The following is a 22,121-nucleotide window of genomic DNA, read 5'->3' on the forward strand; positions in this document are numbered from 1 at the left end:
TTACTTTTTCAGTGAATGTGCACTCGATTACTTTTTCAGTGAATGTGCACTCAAGATTCTGTGTCCGAACAGTCTGTGTGGGAGAATCATTGGCAAGAAGGGAGCAGTAATCAAGGGCTTCATGCAGGAATCAGATACGCACATTGTTGTATCCAGGTACGCACATAGTTGTTTCCAGGAACGCACATTGTTGTATCCAGGTATGCACAGATACGCACATTGTTGTATCCAGGTACGCACATTGTTGTACCCAGATATGCACAGATACGCACATTGTTGTATCCAGGTACGAACATTGCTGTATCTAGGTACACAGGATGTAGTAACTTGATTGAAGTTTCTCTTACTATTTACAACTACTGAATTCTTTAATTCTGATCTATTTGTATCCAGGTATGCAGGATATAGTAACTCTTGTTTCTCTTATTACTTATAGCTTCTGAATTCTTTAGTTACACACATTATTGTATCCAGGTACACAGCACGTTGTTGTATCCAGGTACACAGCACGTTGTTGTATCCAGGTACACAGCACGTTGTTGTATCCAGGTACACAGCACGTTGTTGTATCCAGGTACACAGCACGTTGTTGTATCCAGGTACACAGCACGTTGTTGTATCCAGGTACACAGCACGTTGTTGTATCCAGGTACACAGCACGTTGTTGTATCCAGGTACACAGCACGTTGTTGTATCCAGGTACATAGCACGTTGTTGTATCCAGATATGCAGGATATAGTAACTTGATTAAACATTTCTTTTATTACTTAAGAGCTTTTAAATTATTTAATGAATGGCTTTCATATTCAGTACAAGTGTGCAGTCAAATAATAGACATTGTAGTTATTACTTACAGCTTTTGAATTCTTTTATGGATGGTTTTTATATTTGGTACAAGTGTACAGTCAAATAATAGACATTGTAGTTATTACTTATAGTTTTTGTTTTGAATTCTTTAATGGATGGCTTATATGTTTGGTACAAGTGTACAACCAAATTAGTCTTTTCAACAGCATTTCCTTAGGCCTATGAGGTGATCCCAGACAAAAGTCAAGATTCTTTGAAACGCATTTATAAAAGTTCTGTTCTGTTTATAACTGTTAAATCCCTATCAAGGATGGCTTTGATGTTTGGATATCACTTGCTATCTTTTATTGCCAAGACTAGCTTCGAAACTCCAATTCACCAATTGCAAATTTAAAAAAAAAAAAATTGAATTTTATTTTAAATGTGGCAAAATAATTCCATCTAATAATTGATATTTTGTTAGAAATTTCTGGGTTTCTGTTATTTTTTAAGTTTAATAGATTAGTTGGCGAAATTTTCAGCTCACCCAGAACTAACCCTGAAATTAGCTTTATGCCTATTTATTCTTATGTAATATTATTAAATGGCCTTTGTCCCTTTTTCAAATCGGATTCCTGAAAATGTCTTTACTATTTTCATTTCACAACATGCAAACCACAAGGGCCTGAAATTGAAACTTTAAATTATAAATGTATGTTTGTTTTTAATTCACAAATGCATGTGTGTGCATGCATTTACATTTTTATACATACATATTTTTCAGTGAGGTATTGTCTGCATCCAATTTACCCGATATGAATAATTACTATGTGGACAGAATTATCACAATAACCGGTTCACCTGAACAGGCGAGCAAAGCAGAGGAGCTGATCAGTGAAAAGATGAGGGCGTGCATCAATCAGGATGCACAGTTGAATTACCCCGGGGTTCGTATCTCGAGATTTCTACAAACAAATTGGGCCAGTTTAAGAAAAAATTTTTTTTACAAGTCTTTAGTATTTAAGGCAATATATTAAATTTCATGTCACATTCAAGAATTTATTTTATATTGTATGGTGTCTTATTTTGATTTTTTAAAAGCATGGATCTATTTACAAGTATTTAGTATTTTTGGCAATATATGACATTCATGTCGCATTCAAGAATGCAATAGACACATTTATTTTAATCAATATGGTGTTATATTTGATTTTTTAGAAACATGGGCCAATTTACAACAATCTTTACTCTTTAGTACTTACGACAATGTATCACATTCAAGAATGTAACCGATATATATTATGTTAATCAATATAGTGTGTGGGATATTTTTGTTTGTTATAATGGGGTTTTTTAGGGGTTTTCTTTGTCATACTGTTTCATTTGGTATGATGTCAGTTTTTGGGATCAATGGAAACAGATAGCTTGATTTAGTTATTCAATGGTATTGGGTTAGTAACTTACACTGGTTTTATAAATCAGTTTTCTAATCCTTGGTAAACAACCCTACAGTGTTATCTTTTTAACTGACAAAAATATCTTACTGCAGTTAATATTTTGGTATCAAGTGTTTCTTTTGTTTACGCAGCACCAGCAAATGATGTTCGGTGGTGTGCAGCCTTCCATACCGATGGTGCCAAACGTTAACTACAGAACGCAGTCCCAGTACCACTTCATGGTGATTGCTTTCTTTTAACTTGATTTTAATACCATTGTGCAATCTTAAGATATATGGTTCTTGTAATATCTTAGAACAACCCTTGGTGCAATCTTAAGGTATGTGGTTCTCGTAATGTCTTAGAACAACCCTTGTGCAATCTTAACCCTTATCAGGCTGCATTGTTTTTTTAAAAATTCAAGAATTTGACCTATCATACATTTTTAATGATATCTCTCTCAATTTTTGGCATATTGAAATGAAAATATACACATATTCTATAATGGACTGGCTACTTTACTACAATATTTGAAAATAAATTATTTTATTTATGTTACCATGGCAACAAGTACAAAGTTCAGAAGATTTGTTCTTTGATACTACTTTAATTTGAAGTTAATAAAGTTCTTGTAATATAAGACTATCTTTATTTATTAACTATATTTATGTTTTTAATGGATTTTTTCACTAGAAAACACCTTTATTTGATAAAAAAAAAATGACATGAAATGATTAGTACTTGAAATGATTAGTACTATCAGTTTTGTTTTATCATAATTTTCGGCAGTAACTAGTTTTAAAAGTGTTACTATTGCTACATTTTTTGTTAATTATTCTTCAAATTACACACACCTTAAGAATATTAAATGTCCTTTAAATTAATATAATGTTTATAATTATAATGTTTATAATTTTTAAAATCTGTTACCATGGTAACCACTGCAAATTGGGTAACTGCCAAAAAGGTGAAATTGAAGCAGGTTTACTTTTACCAAAATCATTGAATAGTGTTATTATAATCCTCTGTCTGTTAACAGACCCTTATACAACAAGATTGCATCTGATTAATATTAAGGTCAAAGGTCATGTACATAGTTAATAATGAAAACAGTAGTTTCCATTGGATTAAATACTAAATCATTTAAGAAATTTCTTCAAACATCTTACTTACGAACTTCAAAATAGGCAAACTAACTAATGCACATGTTACTTTGTAGGTCATAGATTATCAGGTCAAAGGTCAAGGACACATTAAAAAAGAGGGCAATTATTGGGCATTTCTAACAAAAAAGACGCAACTGTTGGGCATTTCTCACAAAACTTCTTACAAAAATTGTTAAACAAACCGATCTAATACTTCTACTATTGTTAATGTATTTCTCATGGAACCATTTACTTAATTGACTTTAAACTTCTAACTTAAGAACTTCAAACTACGCAAACTAACTAATGCACATATTACTTTGTAGGTCATAGATTATCAGGTCAAACGTTAAGGTCACAAACAAAAGAGGCAATTGTTGAGCATTTCTGACAAAACGTATTACAAAATTGTTTTAAAAAACTGATCTAAAACTTCTACTATGCAACACTGATCTATGTTTTGCTTTTGGGGTCACCAGGTCAAATGTCAAGGTCACAATGAATAGAAAGAATCAATTGTCAATGTATTTATTATGAAACTGTTTAAGAAATTGACTAAACTTCTATCTTATGAACTTAAATTAGGCAAACTAATTACTTTGTAGGCAAACTAATTACTTTGTAGGTCATAGAGTATCAGGTCAAAGGTCAAGGTCACATACAAAAGAGGCAATTGTTGGGCATTTCTAACAAAAAAGAAACAATTGTTGGGCATTTCTGACAAAACGTCTTACAAAATTGTTAAACAATCTTACCTAAAACTTCTACTATGCAGCAAAACCATGGAAACTAAATGTTTTCGACGTCAGTTTTATTTTAATCTAGTGTTCACCATTAAAATAATTTATCTTGGGTGTCAAATATTATTTTGACTGCCTTTATAAAAACGAAACTACTTTTATCAGTTAGTGATGTCAATGCGATGGATTCATTTGAAGAATATGAAAATAAAACGAACAGAAAATTTTATCCCACGTTAGAGGATTATTTCCAAAAATCTTTATTCTTTTCTCAAATCTCTTTAAATCTTTATCAAAATATAATAACAAAACTTTGTATCGGTTCAGGCGCGCGTGCAAGTTAGGGTTTCAGGGTGGAAACCCCTCTGTATTCAAGGAAATTTTCTCTTCCTCCCCCCAGTATATTTTCCGGAGCATGACCCCATGAAACTGCGCTCATCAAGAGTAAGAACCCCCCCCTCTCCCTTCCTTGTTAAAATGCCTGCATACAAGCATAACCACATCTACTGGACTAATGCAAATGCAGCGCCTTGCTGCTCCATAATTATATGTGTGACATGCTATGTTCGGCTTTTGTGATTTGTTCCTAAAATTGAGGAAGTTCAAAGCAATCCCCTCTGCGGTCCTATCGGCCTTCCCGAACTTTTGAGAATACATAACCTACCGGTAGTTTCATTCAATGTAAGAGTGATTTGATGGGAGTTGGGGAGAGAAACAGTACCGAGCGTAAATGCAGTTCACCTTTATTAGTGCAACAAAAACAATTATTATTATTATTTATTTTTGTTTTGGCAATTCATCTTTGTGAATAGCTATATAGGCCTGTAAATCGCATGTAAAATTACACTGTATTACCGTACCATAAATTTTAGTGATTTTTTTTTAATGAAGTACAACAATAATAACTTAGTGATTTAATGCACATCCAAACAAAAACCAACAAAAATTTAAAAAGAAGGAAAGAAGAAAAAACCCAAACCCCAAGAAACAAAACAACACAACACTGATATTCGTTGATACGTTAGCGCTACTGATATCTTTCGTGATAAAAGGAAGTGGTACTTGTGCTGTCAAATGATCCATTTTTGTAATAAATGTCAACTGCTTTATAACATCTAATATAACATCAACAAATCATTTTTTTTAAATCGATTGGGAAAGGGGAAACAATGACATCATGTGATCAGCTGTCGAAAATGGCATAAATGTCCTTTTGGGTACCAGACGTCGTTATAGTAAAACGTGTTCCATATAACTACGTTTTAGTAATATTTCTAAGTAAAACTACACTGTTCTTGTAATTCTGGTGATATAGCAATGTATAATACAGTTCGTTGTAGCATGTGGGTAGGCCTACACTCAGGAATAAAAACTGCAACATCATAGATTAAAAACAAATGCATCATTATTTTTTATTTTTTATTTTTAAATTTGCAATAAACACCCATTCTCAGCTGTCAGTTGTCTATATCTTTGAGGATTTTATGCACCTATTATCCATTAACGTTTTCATACGTAAAAAAAATTAAAACGGTCAAACCATAGCGACGCTATGACGACGGTTGCATGTGACATCATAATACTTGACCTAGAACGTGTATACACGTCTGCAGCACTCTACAGGTTAAGATACGTGGTTCTCCTAATGTCTTAGAACAACTCTGTGCAATCTTAAAAATATGTGGTTCTGATAATGTCTTAGAACAACCCTTGTGCAATCTTAAGATACTTAGTTCCCGTAATATCGTAGAACATCCCTCGTGCAATCTTAAAAATATGTGGTTCTTGTAATATCTTAGAACAACCCTTGGTGCAATCTTAAGGTATGTGGTTCTCCTAATGTCTTAGAACAACCCTTGTGCAATCTTAAGATACATGGTTCTCCTAATGTCTTGGAACATCCCTTGTGCAATCTTAAGATACGTGGTTCTCCTAATGTCTTAGAACAACCCTTGTGCAATCTTAATATACTTAGTTCCCGTAATATCGTAGAACAACCTGTGTGCAATCTTAAGATACTTATTTCCCGTAATATCATAGAACATCCCTTGTGCAATCTTAAGATACTTAGTTCCCGTAATATCGTAGAACATCCCTTGTGCAATCTTAAGATATTTGGTTCCCGTAATATCGTAGAACAACCCTTGTGCAATCTTAAGATACTTGATTCCCGTAATAATGTAGAACAACCCTTGTGCAATCTTATGATACTTAGTTCACGTAATATTCCAGAACAACCCTTGTGCAATTTTAAAATACTTGGCTCTCTTAAACAATATGTGCTGTTACAATCTAAAATTAATATTGTAGAATTTAAAAATCTTAATATATCTTTTTCTTGTCCGGACCATATCTTGCATATAAGACCATCAAACCTCACATGTAGGAACAACTTGGGATGGTAGTGTGTCGCGTACTATAACTAGGTCACTGTAACTTACTTTTCATGGTCTACTGCATATATAAAATACATTGCGGATAGACCTAGTTAATTCTCAGTTGATGAAATGTCTTACTTTAATTTTAAATTACTAGTTTGGAGAGAAATGATTACAAAGACATTAAGTAATTACTGATTAATATTTCAGAGTAACAACATGTATCCAGGTTTGTTTGCGGGTGCGACAAATATAAATCAGCCACCGCAGCCTCAGTTGGAAATGATTTACCTCTACATACCAGAAAACACTGTTGGTGCTGTTATTGGTAGCAAAGGACTTAATATTAAAAACATAATGAGAATATCAGGAGCTCGCATTAAGGTAAGATATGTTTGGGAATTCAATCTTTGGAATTCAGTCTAAATTGTAGTTTAATATAGAGACACCTTTTTTTGAGCCAGTATTAATAACTTCTTAAGTGTATTTTGAATTGGTGAACTTGGTATGATAATTGTGAAATTGAAACTATTTAATATTTAAATTGTGGAAATAGGTGACCTCAATTTAGGTTCTTGCCTGAAAAACAGCATCTCGTAAGATTACACCCCTTTGTTATACAGTATAATATTCCCGGTTAGGTTATTTCCAGTTTGAACAATACTCGTTAACTGGCAATCCATAGCCTGTGGTTATGCCTTGTCAAGAAAAGTGCATATAAAAATATCTTGCTATTAATCTGAAGTTAGCAGTAGCCTCCTATGTGGTGAGACGGGTTTTTTAAATGTCTTAGACTTTGTAATAATTATCATGTCAAATGTACTTAAGTATCTTTAGGTATCTGTTTTTTTATGGATTTTTTAGATTGTACAATCACAAAAAAATGAAACTAATGGGCAACAGAATCAAATACCAGCTCCAAGACAAAGTGAACGCAAAGTTATAATAACTGGCACCCCAGAATCACAGTGGAAGGTAAGTTGAAGAAACCTTATTCCATTAATTTTGTGTCATACTCTAAATAATTACAAGTATATTTGACTACTACCTTCTTCCATCAAATAGTTTAAAAACTAACAATATATGGATATATTGAAAAGGTTATTTGTCACACTGGTAGAGGTGCAGTGTAATGAATGTTGATAAAGAGCAGTTATCCGGTTGCTCCACGCGACCTTTATTGGCTATGGGTGACTATGAATTTTACAAACCTACCCTGTCAGGTGACCTTAGTTTTCCAAAAGTATCTTTCCAACCTGAAAAACGTGATACATTAAAAGATCACAGAACTACAACCAATTATGTACAACCTATGTAATAGTTTAGAGTTATGGCATATGTTCAGTATGTATATATGTATTAGATCATGAAAATGCGAGCTATGGGAGCTAGTTAAATTCAAGGGCCAGTACAATTTGGCTGTACTGGTCACCATCAGTTCGAAGTTTCAACCCTGCGTAATCTTGTAAATCGAAAGTAATGAGAATGATGTATTGGCATAATAATAATAAATATTTGATATTATTAGAAAGTAATCATTTAATGAATAAGACCAAAACGTAAGACATGCATCCCAGATAAGTGAAATGATCAGTCCATGAGTTATTGTTATTAGTTACACTATGTAGATGTACTGTGTTGGCTCCACACACTGCCATTTCTGTGGTGCTCTGTACAAGAGATAAGAGTACTTTACCAACTAACAAAACATGGCTAGATCACACTGGTTTGACAGTCAGAACAACTGTTAATCGCTGTTGTTTAACTGATGTAAGTTAAAGCTGATAAAAGTCATTTCTGTGACAACATCTCAGTATTTTTTGTATACAGTGTGATCTTGAAAAGTTGAATTTAACAGACATTTTAATAAAAGTATGATTAACAATTTCATAACACCTTACTTTCCTGAGTTACAGTTGATAACAAATTGGAACAGTATTTAAAAAGTGAAAACCATTGAGAATTGTCAACATGTTAGTTTTGTGGTTGGATTTAGTGTGAGGTTTTTTTTTTTTTTTTTTTACAGGCACAGTTTTATATATTTGAGCGGGTGCGAGCTGAGAGCATGATCAATGAAGAGATTCATCTTCGTGCTGAGATACTTGTACCAAAATCTTCCATTGGCCGCATTATTGGGAAAGGAGGACAGAACGTAAGATTAAAGAGTCTACAATATCTGGAATTAGTTTTTAAAACATTACACGGTACTGAGCCCAATTTCTCAAAACATCGTACGCCTAGTTTTACACCTTCATATGTTGTTGTTAATTTAGGTCAGCTTTACATGTTAACTTTTCATTTTTATACTGAACTGAGCCTTTTCATGATGTCAGACTAATAGCGGCATACAGTGTCATCACATACAAAACCCCATCAATTTGAAAATCAGTGTGCTCTAGTGGTGTCTTTAAAGAAAAAAAAGCCCCTTTGACTTTAATTAAATTGAGTGTGCGTCACATGCTGTCACTCTGAAAGGGTTAATTCACTGTTAGCTAAGAATGTGAGGCACAGACGTACATAAAATAAGTAAATATGTTCTAAAGTTCAGGTATTAATCGATAATTGATCAGTTGGTGCCAACCAATGATCGATCGTAATAAATAATTCATTTATCAGTGTACATATGAAGATATATATGATGATTTAAAAAAAAACACCAAAAAATGACGAAGTTTAAAGGTTGAAAAAGATATGCAGTGCTGAACATTGAAATTGTGCATGCACATAACCAGTGTATTATGTATGGGCCCTAAAGTATTTAGTATTTGGTACCAGGTGAAGGAGATGCAGCGAGTGAGCGGTGCTATTGTGAAGCTACCTGAAGACCAAGGGGATGAAGAAGATGTTCCGGTGACAATAATTGGTCATTTCTATGCCATTCAGTCGGCTCAGCGGAGAATCCGATCTCTGATGTCGAACACGCCCAATCTGAGACCACCCCGAGGACCACCCCGCCCTCAGCAAAATGGAAACTAAGATGCAGCCAGAAACCAACGTGAATAGATGAAATCTGTGGTGAAGAAAAACTAAACAAAAAAACAACAACAAAAAAACCAAAGCCCTATGACTCGATCTTATCACTTTAGTTGCACTATGTAGTAGTTAATTTTCCCCCCCCTAGAGGCTCTCATTTTCTCCGATTGCTCAGAATTTAGGTATAACTCGACCCACTGGTATAGTTGTGGCCCTATAATTTGACCTAATGGTACAGGTATGGTCACACCTATGATCTACTTGGACAGGTGAGGTCGTCGAACTGAACTTGTCCGGGTGTGATCTATGTAACTTCACCACTGGTCATAGTGGGTGTGGTCTTGTAATTTCAACTAAGAAGGTTTGGCGGCCTGATCCACCTAATGGTATAGAGGGTTTGGTCCAAAGGCATCAAAATGATTCTATGCTGATGGAAGAGATGATGTATTTGAAGGGACATAATACATCGTGTATTTTTGCATTTTCTTCCAAACTGGAGGCAGCTTTTATTATTGTGGATTTGCCAGTTTGGGAGATTTTGTAGACGATATATTTATACATTATTGAGTTTGAACAAATTTTAGAGTGGCAATTGTTGCATGTTGAATTATTGATGGTCTTTTTTTTTCTTCTTTTTTTTTTGTAACAAAGTGAGGTGTTTAAAGGTTTATTTTTGATACTTGTTGAGAGATGTTTTTTTTGTTAGAATTTTTATGACTTGAGTAGGGCACATTTTACACCCTACTGTTATTATTGATGGAAGATAAAAACTTGGCAACAATGACAATCTGTTGAAAATATTGCCATAGCATTTCTGTTGAGCCTAGCAGTCTGTTGCTCACCTAATTGCCAACCTTAACAGCAGTTTGAATCATATCTGTAACTAAATAACGGAAATTGTGAAAGCCCCTCCAGCATTGAACCATTGATTCCGTACTGTAATGTGTCACAGGTGAATGCCTACTGTGTAATCTCTGCATTCAGTCACTCAAGTCTTTTAAGTTTTTGATGCCTTTCTCGCACATTGTAGTTCATGATGTATAGACCTACCCACCAACTCGGATAATGTAGGGAGAAAATGACGAACTCTATGGATTTGTTGATGCATTCATCATCGAAAAATAATTAATGCCAACTACTTAATATGTATATTTAGTGCATTTTTATTTAATGTCAACTTTTCATGTGATGTTGTTGGAAGACTTAATAATTTTGATCATTTGATTTAAAAAGAAAGAAAAAAGATTCTGCATACAACATATTTTGGTGGCATAGCTGCTTTGCATGGCTGACTGGCATCTTGATTTTTAGTTTGCTAACCTCTGCAGCTTTACCGAAACATTGATAACATTTTTGTGTGTACGTTTCCTGTATGGACAGAACGGTAATACACACAGTTTTTCCAACACTATATTTGTGTTCTTGGGCCTAATTCACAAAGCTCTTAAGCAACATTGCATCATTGTTGCAAGTCCTTTGACATTGCACTGCGAGAGTTTAGCAAATTAGGGCCTTGGCGCTAATTGACAGCTCTCTGGGGCTCTAGTAAGCAAACTCTAACTGCGAGATCCCCAATTCACTAAACTCTTGCAGCTCTGCAATTTCGCAGTGCAATGCTAAAAGACTTGCAAAGAGGATGCTTTGTTGTGTAACGGAGCCCAAGAGATCTTTGCGAATAAGGCCCCAGGTCTGTTGTTAAAGCAGTTGTGAAAGTAACTGTTGCGGTCCAGTACTATGCATTCAGATGGTGATCTTGGACAAAACTACATGGTTGTATTTCTGTCTTGGTCATCAAGAAAACATTAGTGCCACTTCAATGAAAAGTTTTCATTAATAATTAGGTAAATTTGTGAAATAAATGTAGCTGTTAAGATGTTAAAAGTGTTAAGCAGTTTGTCTTGTTTACAGTGTAAATGTTCACTTAGAAAACGGTTTCTTGCATGGATTATCAAGGATTATTGAGACAGGCTTATTTAGCCCTTGAAAAGCCTCAACTATTTTACATATTTGTTTTCAGGTTAGTTTGAAATTGTTTTTGTTATTATTAATGGCATTATTGACATACTCAATATTTTTTGTCTGGCCAGTATATGACTTGAGGGTAGTCCATTCATTGAAAGGTTAGTTCTGTATAGATATTACAAAAGAAAAGAAAAAATGTTTAAAAAAAAAGTTTGCTAATTAATCTTGTCTTTGTAGGCTCGGTTTCAATGCTGATTTTGTAGCATAAAAACTGGGCTTGCATTGTTTTAATTGATTTGCTAATGTGTATTTGTGTATTTGAAAACAATGGAGTAAGCAAAAATAATCTGCAGGAATACGATAACAAAATATTTGTAATAAACAGGTGATTAGCTTTTATTGTTCCTGTGACAGTGACAGTTATGATTTTGAATGAAATGATGTAAAAACAATCGCACGTTAATCATTTCCATGCAGATGTTTTTGGAAACGCCTCCTACCTCTTTGATATATATGGATTGTTAGGTTGTGGGGAAATACATTTATGCCACCATGGTTAGTTGTGCATCACTGCCACATAATACTTGACAAGTGACCCATCTTCCTGAAATCAACTACATTTTACGTCAGAAAGTCAAAATACAGTTTTAACAATCAAAGTGAAGATCGGTTTTTCTGTATATTATTATTATTATTGTGACCCGAGGTAAGCTAAAACACTGGTTTTATTCTGGGTCTTGTTACTGAAGAGGGAATGATGATGAAATTATTCTGCATGACACTGCTGCAAAGCCAACCATCTTGAAACTCATAGCGTGGATGCTGAATTTATTCTAGATTACCAAGGCCGAGACCATTTCATTTGTTCTGAAATGTGGATTAATGGTAAAGTAAATTAATGAGTATAGTGTTGACTGTAGTTTGCCATCCACACCAGACAAATGCCCAATATATTTGCATCATTTCAACATCGGGCTCGAACTATAGTTCATGCATTAGGCATTGAACATAATGAAATACTTGAAAGGCCATTTTAGCAACACAAGTAGAATTAGTCTCGTGTTTTCATTTCACATTCAAGGAATTGTCGTGGAAGACTAAAGTTTTCTTGCAGTGACATTTCATTTAAAAATTCTGAGGGTACCATATTGGATACATATCGGAAATTGTATTGAAAAAGAAAACATGACATTTAATTTTACTATTGGTTACAAGCTGTTATTTCGACACTGAAAATGGATCATCCAGTATTCACCTTGCAGCGAGTAGAGCTTTTTGTGTGTAAACTTGAGTGTTACTGTGAAATGGCTTTATCATACAATCTGCATTGGCTGACATGTCTTTTGTTTTTCATTTTTGTGCACTAAAAAAAAAGTTCCATCAATCTGGAATAAATTCAGCATGTTTTTGTTGTACAATTTTCAACCTTTAAAACTTTAGAATAGTGCATATTTAATCTGTGTTATTAGTCGATGGTTTACATTTTAGTCACTATTGAAGGGAAAAAAAAAGAGAATTACTCATTTGTTTTTGGCTTTGACAGTTTGATTACTTTATATAATTTTTTTTTCCCAATGGTTTTGACAGTATTGCGTGTATCAGTTCTGTATTGCTGCAACACACACCACCTTGAAAACCAAAAACAGGTAGTAAAACGGAGATGATCACCCAGCATGGCGTTACCCAACTTGTTGATACTGCTGTGTCATTACTTTAACTTACAGAGCCAGGTTACCACTGATAGATGTGTCAGGTGTGATCGTTGTGCCGATATCGCAACCTACAGTCAGTTACTGGGGCAACCACTTTAGTGGCAGCCAGATAATGTTGCAATATCTTGTTAAATCTCCTTTTTCTGCCAACAAAAAATAAATTATTCTAGTAAAATGTTTTTGTTTTTTGTTCTTGTTTTTTGTTCTTGAATGTTACTAAAATAGTACTTGCCAGGACCAATGACAAGCTGAATGTCGACTCCCATGTAAGGTGTGCATTGGATTGTAATTTCTCATTTTGAGCAGTGACTTGTCCCATCAAGTAAAGTGCATTCTTCGATAGAAAATGGCCCTCGCTACTGTTCGGGTTGTGCACCCTGAGAATCTCCCCATTTTTTTTTTCACTCCAGAAAATAGCATACATATCTTTGGGTTTAATTTGTAGTTTCCTGGCTGTGGGAAGCACATATAAAAGATCCCTTGCTGCTAATCTGAAAGAGTAGCCCATGTAGTGGCGACGGCGGGTTCCCTCTCAAAATCTGTGTGGTCCTTAACCATATGTTTGACGCCATATAACCGTTAAAAAATTTGTTGAGTGCGTCGTTAAATGAAAAATATTTTGGACACAAGAAAGAAATGTTTTAGACTCATTGCTGTGCATTTAGACAACTTACTTTGCGACCTAATTTTGGTACCAAATATTCGAGCTCAGAATGACATTTTATGGGCATCTGGGTGGGGGAGACCAGATAATCTGATCACCTTGGTTTTAGAGTTCTGATAGCCATGCTTTTCCATCGTAAATATAAAAGACAACTCTGTACAAATCAGAAAAGAAGTATATTGATTTCTACAAAATGCAAAATATACAAAAACAAAAATGAAATTCATTATTGTATGAATTACATGTAAATCATGAAGGAATGAATAACGGAGAAACCGACTTCAGTCTTGCACATACGCAAATTCAAACCGTAATATAAATGTTGCAAAATGTTCCTATTCTTTGGAGGGCAACATCATCTTAGAAGAAACAATTTTTTTTAACAAAATGTACTTTACATATCGTAACTGGTGTACATAATTTTAACAAAATGTACTTTACATATCGTAACTGGTGTACATAATTTCATGACAAGATTTCAAATATAACAATGGCCTGGTGTGTGTGTGTCTATTTTGATGATAATTAATGATGTATTATAGTTTACTACTTAACCAGTTGCAGAGATATGTAAACATAAAAGATGAAATTATCTTAATAAAGCTGAACATTTTATGTTGTGCCTAAATAAAATCAAATGTTCTGCATTTAAAAATTTATAATAAAATGATCTCAATGTAGAAAACTTTATGCTATACCCAAATAAGAGAATTTCTGTCTATTTCATATCAAATCCTTTATAATAACGGTTGAACACAAAGTTGAACTCTGATTAAAATAATGCTGAAAAATCGCATCCTTTCTGACCAATTAAACAAAAAAACAAAATTATAGTCTCATATTTTGACAGTAGCCAAATTGCCTTCATGAAAGGAACAAATGTATTATATCTTTCTAATCAAAAATAGTTGTGTAATGTAAATATCATAACTTTTATTCTTGATTAGAAAGACAGAAGATTAATTAGCTACTGCTGAAATGTCAGATGTTAATTAATTGTAACAGAAATATTGAAAATGTTTAACACTTTTTAGGCTTCCTTTAAAATGGCTTCACTAATGATGTGGGGCAAAATATTTAACCTCATGTACAGGCATAATAATATACTCTAGTTTAAAAAAACATTTAAAACCACTTGTATAGACATAATAATACACTGTAGTTAAAATATTTAAAACCACATTCTGAAGACCCCAACACACAATGGCATTGTCGCATGATGTATTGAAATGTTACATTATTGAGTATGAAGATGAATGCACTTAATCCATATCAAATGTATATACAAGCAAGAACAGATACACCTGTAGACTGCAAAAATATTTGTTCTAAATAAAATAGGATATCCAAAATGGCACTAAAGATGGCTACAAAAAAATAATCCAGTGGTTCTTGATAAAACAAAAACTTTCAATTAATTTCAACTGGAGTTCTCTCTTGGCCATCATACTTGGGCTGTCCCAAAATCAGTGTTCACCCTGAACGAAATTAAGGCGAGCTGAACATAACATTCTTAAAATGGTGCTAGGCAAGCAAAATTTTACATGAAGGTTTAAATAACATTTATTAAAATATGTATACCAAGGTGAGCTTAAAGATCATTCTCCTAAAATGTTGATAGGCGAGCAATCACAAACTTTTAAATAACTTTATTAAACGTTTTACTGCAAGGTAAGTGTTGAGGGGAGAGGAGCAAGAGTAATCACTCGGCTTTTCTAGCAAAGACTGAGAACTGATTAAATGGAGAGGAGGGTTGGGCATCTGATTGCATTTATTTACCTCATGCACACATGGTTTAACAACATTTTATTTTGTGGGTGGTAATACACACATAAATTGCTTCCCACTCCCCACCCCCCCAACATGATCAATTTTGAAACAGTCCGTTAACTTCTCTGACTATTGTGAGGGGAGCAAAAACTTCCCACTTTCCCCCATAAAATTAATTTTGGAATAGCCCATTAACTTCTCTTACTATTGTGAGAGAAGAGAAAAAAAATCAATCTCTAATACAAAGAGTCGGCTATTGGATATATTGTATATTAAGTAAATATTATGTTAATCAAGTACATGTAAATATAAGTCAGAATATAAATGGTTTAACAAAAGGCGTAGCATTTGTTTTAGTTTTTTATAGCCCCAGAACATATTCTGTGACTTCTTCAATGCTAATGAAAAAGTTATTAATGGTAAAATTTATCAATATTTTTTAAACCGTGAGTTTCTTATTTAGTTCCGTTTTAATTTAAGATGACTGTATATATATATATATATGTATATATATATATATATATATATATATATATATATATATATATATATATATATATATATATATATATATATATATATAAATATAAAACAGTCAATATCATAATTATCTGTATACAAAAACAAATTGTCAAAAACATAATTTGATAGTCTTGTCACAGAATAAAATCTAGTAACTGTTGGAATATGGTTACAAACACAAGTCTTGATAAAGACATCCTTCATGTACATGTGTGAACACATATGTATGAATATATAATTATGATACATGTAAATGTGTGAACACATGTATGAATACATAATTATGATACATGTACATGTGTGAACACATATGTATGAATACATAATCATGATACATGTACATGTGTGAACACATATGTATGAATACATAATCATGATACATGTAAATGTGTACATTGTATATTGTTAAAAACGAATATTGTCAGTAGACTAAACAATAGATAGAATAGATGTTTAACGACGCCCCAGCACGAAAAATACATCAGCTATTGGGTGTCAAAACAACTACTTAATAACTAGTGCAGGTGAAACTGTCAAAACTTCCCTACATGTACATATGTTTATTTGTCAGTCTTCAAGTTCTCCATTTTATAATTAATGTACAAGTCATGACAATTATCATAAAATTTAGTCCGTGTCTTCTTGTTAAAATATGTAGTATCTGGAATGGAAGTTTAGCTATATGTTTCTTAATAAACATCTGTTCGTATATACACATGTACTTATATACACATTCATGACCATGCGTTAAGTATGAAAACGAAATGCATTATCTTTGTACGTAAAAGGACACAAACTTTCAAATTAGCTCCCTTTTTAAACTTGGTACAAACAAAATTATCGCCGTCATCAGAAAGACTTGAGTAGTTTAAAAATGAGTAAGGTGTCAGGAAAATAACCTCACATCTATTTGTTAATCTGCATACCCGATGGACTAGCTTTGGGCAAGCAATATGTTTTGCCAAATTATCTATTAAACTTCAAAACCTGAAGGACCCCACTATTACTTTCAAACAAACTATCAATCAATATAAACATTATTTGACCAAATTAAACAAAAACATTTGCCATGGGTATTTATTTTCCAACAAATTCCTTGCTACTAATGGAAAAATGTAGCGGGTTTCCTCTCTAAGACTATATGTAAAAATTACCATATGTTTGACATCCAACAGTCGATGATTAATAAATCAATGTGCTCTAGAGGTGTCATTAAACAAAACAAACTTGAACTTTATTTTGCAACAAACTATTTAACCATCATTAAATTATTTTGCCAAATTAAAATAAAATGTGCCAAAAGTGAATGGTTAGTTGTTAGAGTTTAGTGAGAGAGATTTTGGCATAGGAGCCTTACACCTTCTGAATGGGACCTTAAAAATCAGTCTGGGTTTGAGCCAGCACTGGGACGCAAACCCAGTACCCACCGGTCTTAAGGCTTACGTCATCTAATTAAATATCTCCAAATGCAGGATAGATAACTTAACATCCAATAATTAGCAGCAATGGGATCGTACAGCTTTTATAGCAAACAAAGATAATATTACTAATACACTGTCAGAACATGCCCACAGGGATACATCCCATTTATCAGCTTAAACATGTGCGAGTGTTATCGCTATTGTAAACCGGTTTTCAAAATATGTGCATATAAATTTCACATCAATCAAACCATACCACATATCACAAAATTTATATGCACACATTATATTCTAGGTTAGAGTGTGTTTGATAAAATGCCAGTCCAGTCATATGCAAAATGTACATGTCGTGAACATAATATATATGCTAACGTGTATTCACAAAAATAATCATGTTGCAATATTATTCTGGTTTACAATATGTTAATGACATGATCATCAAGACAAACTATCTTAAAGGAAATGCCACTGTTAATGTTTGAACGGTATTCATTGCAGGTTTTAGGTTAAAAAGAGATTCTTGACTATGTAATAAAGTATTATGCATACAAAAACTATTGCATTTAAACAGCAGTATCACAGATAGTGCTAAATGTCAGCCCATGGCAAACATCCTGTCTGATGATTAAAATTGATAATAACAACAACATAAGATAAAATATATATAATTGTACATAAAGTCGAGACTAGAGAGCCTCTTATACTTGTGTTTAACTCTGTATTTGCTTGACCTGTGTCCATGTTAATATTATATAACAGCCAGTGTCTGCAGTACACCACACTTAGCACATACTTATTGAATGCCATCACTGAACGATATATTTAGTGATACATACCATAGTGAACAGTGTATTTAGTTCTATAGATTATATTGATGGAAAGAAATAAGGGAATACAGAAATAGTAACAACAAATATCCCCTCCCCCACCACCACTGGAGGATATATTTAGTGATACGTACCATAGTGAACAGTGTATTTAGTGCTATTGATTATATTGATGGAAAGAAATAAGGGAATACAGAAATAGTAACAACAAATATCCCCTCCCCCACCACCACTGGAGGATATATTTAGTGATACGTACCATAGTGAACAGTATATTTAGTGCTATAGATTATATTGATGGAAAGAAATAAGGGAATACAGAAATAGTAACAACAAATATCCCCTCCCCCACCACCACTGGAGGATATATTTAGTGATACGTACCATAGTGAACAGTGTATTTAGTGCTATAGATTATATTGATGGAAAGAAATAAGGGAATACAGAAATAGTAACAACAAATATCCCCTCCCCCACCACCACTGGAGGATATATTTAGTGATACGTACCATAGTGAACAGTGTATTTAGTGCTATAGATTATATTGATGGAAAGAAATAAGGGAATACAGAAATAGTAACAACAAATATCCCCTCCCCCACCACCACTGGAGGATATATTTAGTGATACGTACCATAGTGAACAGTGTATTTAGTGCTATAGATTATATTGATGGAAAGAAATAAGGGAATACAGAAATATTAACAACAAATATCCCCTCCCCCACCACCACTGGAGGATATATTTAGTGATACGTACCATAGTGAACAGTGTATTTAGTGCTATAGATTATATTGATGGAAAGAAATAAGGGAATACAGAAATAGTAACAACAAATATCCCCTCCCCCACCACCACTGGAGGATATATTTAGTGATACGTACCATAGTGAACAGTGTATTTAGTGCTATAGATTATATTGATGGAAAGAAATAAGGGAATACAGAAATAGTAACAACAAATATCCCCTCCCCCACCACCACTGGAGGATATATTTAGTGATACGTACCATAGTGAACAGTGTATTTAGTGCTATAGATTATATTGATGGAAAGAAATAAGGGAATACAGAAATAGTAACAACAAATATCCCCTCCCCCACCACCACTGGAGGATATATTTAGTGATACGTACCATAGTGAACAGTGTATTTAGTGCTATAGATTATATTGATGGAAAGAAATAAGGGAATACAGAAATAGTAACAACAAATATCCCCTCCCCCACCACCACTGGAGGATATATTTAGTGATACGTACCATAGTGAACAGTGTATTTAGTGCTATAGATTATATTGATGGAAAGAAATAAGGGAATACAGAAATAGTAACAACAAATATCCCCTCCCCCACCACCACTGGAGGATATATTTAGTGATACGTACCATAGTGAACAGTGTATTTAGTGCTATAGATTATATTGATGGAAAGAAATAAGGGAATACAGAAATAGTAACAACAAATATCCCCTCCCCCACCACCACTGGAGGATATATTTAGTGATACGTACCATAGTGAACAGTGTATTTAGTGCTATAGATTATATTGATGGAAAGAAATAAGGGAATACAGAAATAGTAACAACAAATATCCCCTCCCCCACCACCACTGGAGGATATATTTAGTGATACGTACCATAGTGAACAGTGTATTTAGTGCTATTGATTATATTGATGGAAAGAAATAAGGGAATACAGAAATAGTAACAACAAATATCCCCTCCCCCACCACCACTGGAGGATATATTTAGTGATACGTACCATAGTGAACAGTGTATTTAGTGCTATAGATTATATTGATGGAAAGAAATAAGGGAATACAGAAATAGTAACAACAAATATCCCCTCCCCCACCACCACTGGAGGATATATTTAGTGATACGTACCATAGTGAACAGTGTATTTAGTGCTATAGATTATATTGATGGAAAGAAATAAGGGAATACAGAAATAGTAACAACAAATATCCCCTCCCCCACCACCACTGGAGGATATATTTAGTGATACGTACCATAGTGAACAGTGTATTTAGTGCTATAGATTATATTGATGGAAAGAAATAAGGGAATACAGAAATAGTAACAACAAATATCCCCTCCCCCACCACCACTGGAGGACATTTTTTTGTCCCTTTCTATATAAATAAAGAAAAAAATCTGGCTAGTTCCCAACCCCCACTAGATACGGTTTACCTCTCCACCAGAGATTGTTACCCATTCCCCACTCCTGATGTCATTCTTATGGGCCTGAATATTGAATGCAACCAAAATCCTCATCCACTGTATCAAGAAGTAAACCGTGTTACTGGTAGTCAATCACACAGTACAGACATTCAATCCCACCGGTACATCTCGGTATTTTACACAGGCATAACTACTCTTAGTATTCATTTAAATTTGGTCTCAAATGTCATGTGTTCCCTTCTTTATTTCCATCAGTGTATATCATGTGATTGTGGCCATATTCACAGCTGATGGCAGCTCAAGATACAGAATTATAGAATTATGTGTGTTTTCCCAAAGACTGGTCGCAATATCTGGGCACTTGCATATAACGAACTCAGTTTTACAATACCAGTAGACTCTTGAAAATAGGACCCCATTTAAAGTCATCGTAAAATGAGTGTTCCCATGGAAACTTGAGATGGTATTATTATCATTATTTATGCTAGAAACTAATGAATAAGAAAGAGATCACTAAATAATGTTTCATATCAATATACATACACACATGTACATATATAAGTGTGTGTGTGTGTGTGTGTGTGTGTATCTATGTATATATATTTTATGAACTTTGAATTATTGATCACCAATTGTGGAGAAAGGAACCATGCTTTGTTATTATCCACCTAGCTGCAAGGTGCATCGTGTTGCCCCCATGAGAATATGAGCCACAGTGACACTAGAAAAGGACAATATCTAGGGGATAACACCAACATTGTACACCCATGAGATACAAGATTTCAACATTTTTAAAGTATTCCAAAAATATGAGTGTACAAGAAGAGGCTATTTAATGTATAATATCATTACTTGTCCAGTCACAAATGTGACTTATATAGTCACAAATGTGACTTAAATACTATTATAAATTGTGATTAAACTATATTGTTACTTGCTCTCTTTTGACTTTATTCAAAGATGTGTGTGATCGATATTTTATGCATATATTTTAATGTATCCAAGTGAGGGCTCTTGAGACCAAAACATACCCAAGACTCGTTTCTGTTTGTCCGTAGCAGTAAATCAGCACACACTGTTTACTACCACAGCCTGGAATGTGACCCGTACAACACTTAAACTTTCAGCTGACAATAAACTGTCACAAGTATCGGACTAACACTTAGCTTACACACTTGCACTCACAGTCAGCTCAAGGTTATCCACTTGGGTCAATGACCATGACCAACATCCAGTTTCAAGAATCTCTTACACACAGGACTTCCCTATGTTTCGTTTCTTGAAAAAAAAACACACAAGCAACTGACCTCAAGAGACTGACATAAATTTAGGTTATCCAATATACAATTTCAGGGTTTCTGCCAGAGAGTAAAACGGGTAAAATGCCATTCCCAAAATATCATTTGGGTATGGTGCCATACCCAAAATTGTTTACAGATTTCCTTTTTCACTGTATGCTATATTAATATTGGCATTAAATGATTATAAAGTTATTATTTTCATATGTACAGCAGGATAACATGTTATGGAAGTCCCTGCTTTTTCACTGTATGCTATATTAATGTTGGCATTAAATGATTATAAAGTTATTATTTTCATATGTA

The 22,121-nt window shown here is 33.8% G+C and overlaps 1 protein-coding gene across 2 annotated transcripts in view; it reads left to right on the plus strand.

The window, feature by feature from the left end:
• Positions 1 to 13,307, plus strand: part of LOC121381650 (insulin-like growth factor 2 mRNA-binding protein 2) — a 45,524-nt gene extending 32,217 nt beyond the window's left edge. For both annotated transcript variants that reach the window (XM_041510988.1, XM_041510989.1), the window contains 7 exons: positions 40 to 156; positions 1,571 to 1,733; positions 2,375 to 2,464; positions 6,696 to 6,869; positions 7,350 to 7,460; positions 8,512 to 8,637; positions 9,261 to 13,307. In XM_041510988.1, the coding sequence (XP_041366922.1) occupies positions 40 to 156; positions 1,571 to 1,733; positions 2,375 to 2,464; positions 6,696 to 6,869; positions 7,350 to 7,460; positions 8,512 to 8,637; positions 9,261 to 9,461 (982 nt within the window). In that variant the 3' untranslated portion in view covers positions 9,462 to 13,307. The remainder of the gene's footprint in view (positions 1 to 39; positions 157 to 1,570; positions 1,734 to 2,374; positions 2,465 to 6,695; positions 6,870 to 7,349; positions 7,461 to 8,511; positions 8,638 to 9,260) is intronic.
• Positions 13,308 to 22,121: the final 8,814 nt, after the last annotated feature.

The sequence above is a fragment of the Gigantopelta aegis genome, chromosome 9 (assembly GCF_016097555.1).
Source record: "Gigantopelta aegis isolate Gae_Host chromosome 9, Gae_host_genome, whole genome shotgun sequence".
NCBI lineage: Eukaryota > Metazoa > Mollusca > Gastropoda > Neomphalida > Peltospiridae > Gigantopelta > Gigantopelta aegis.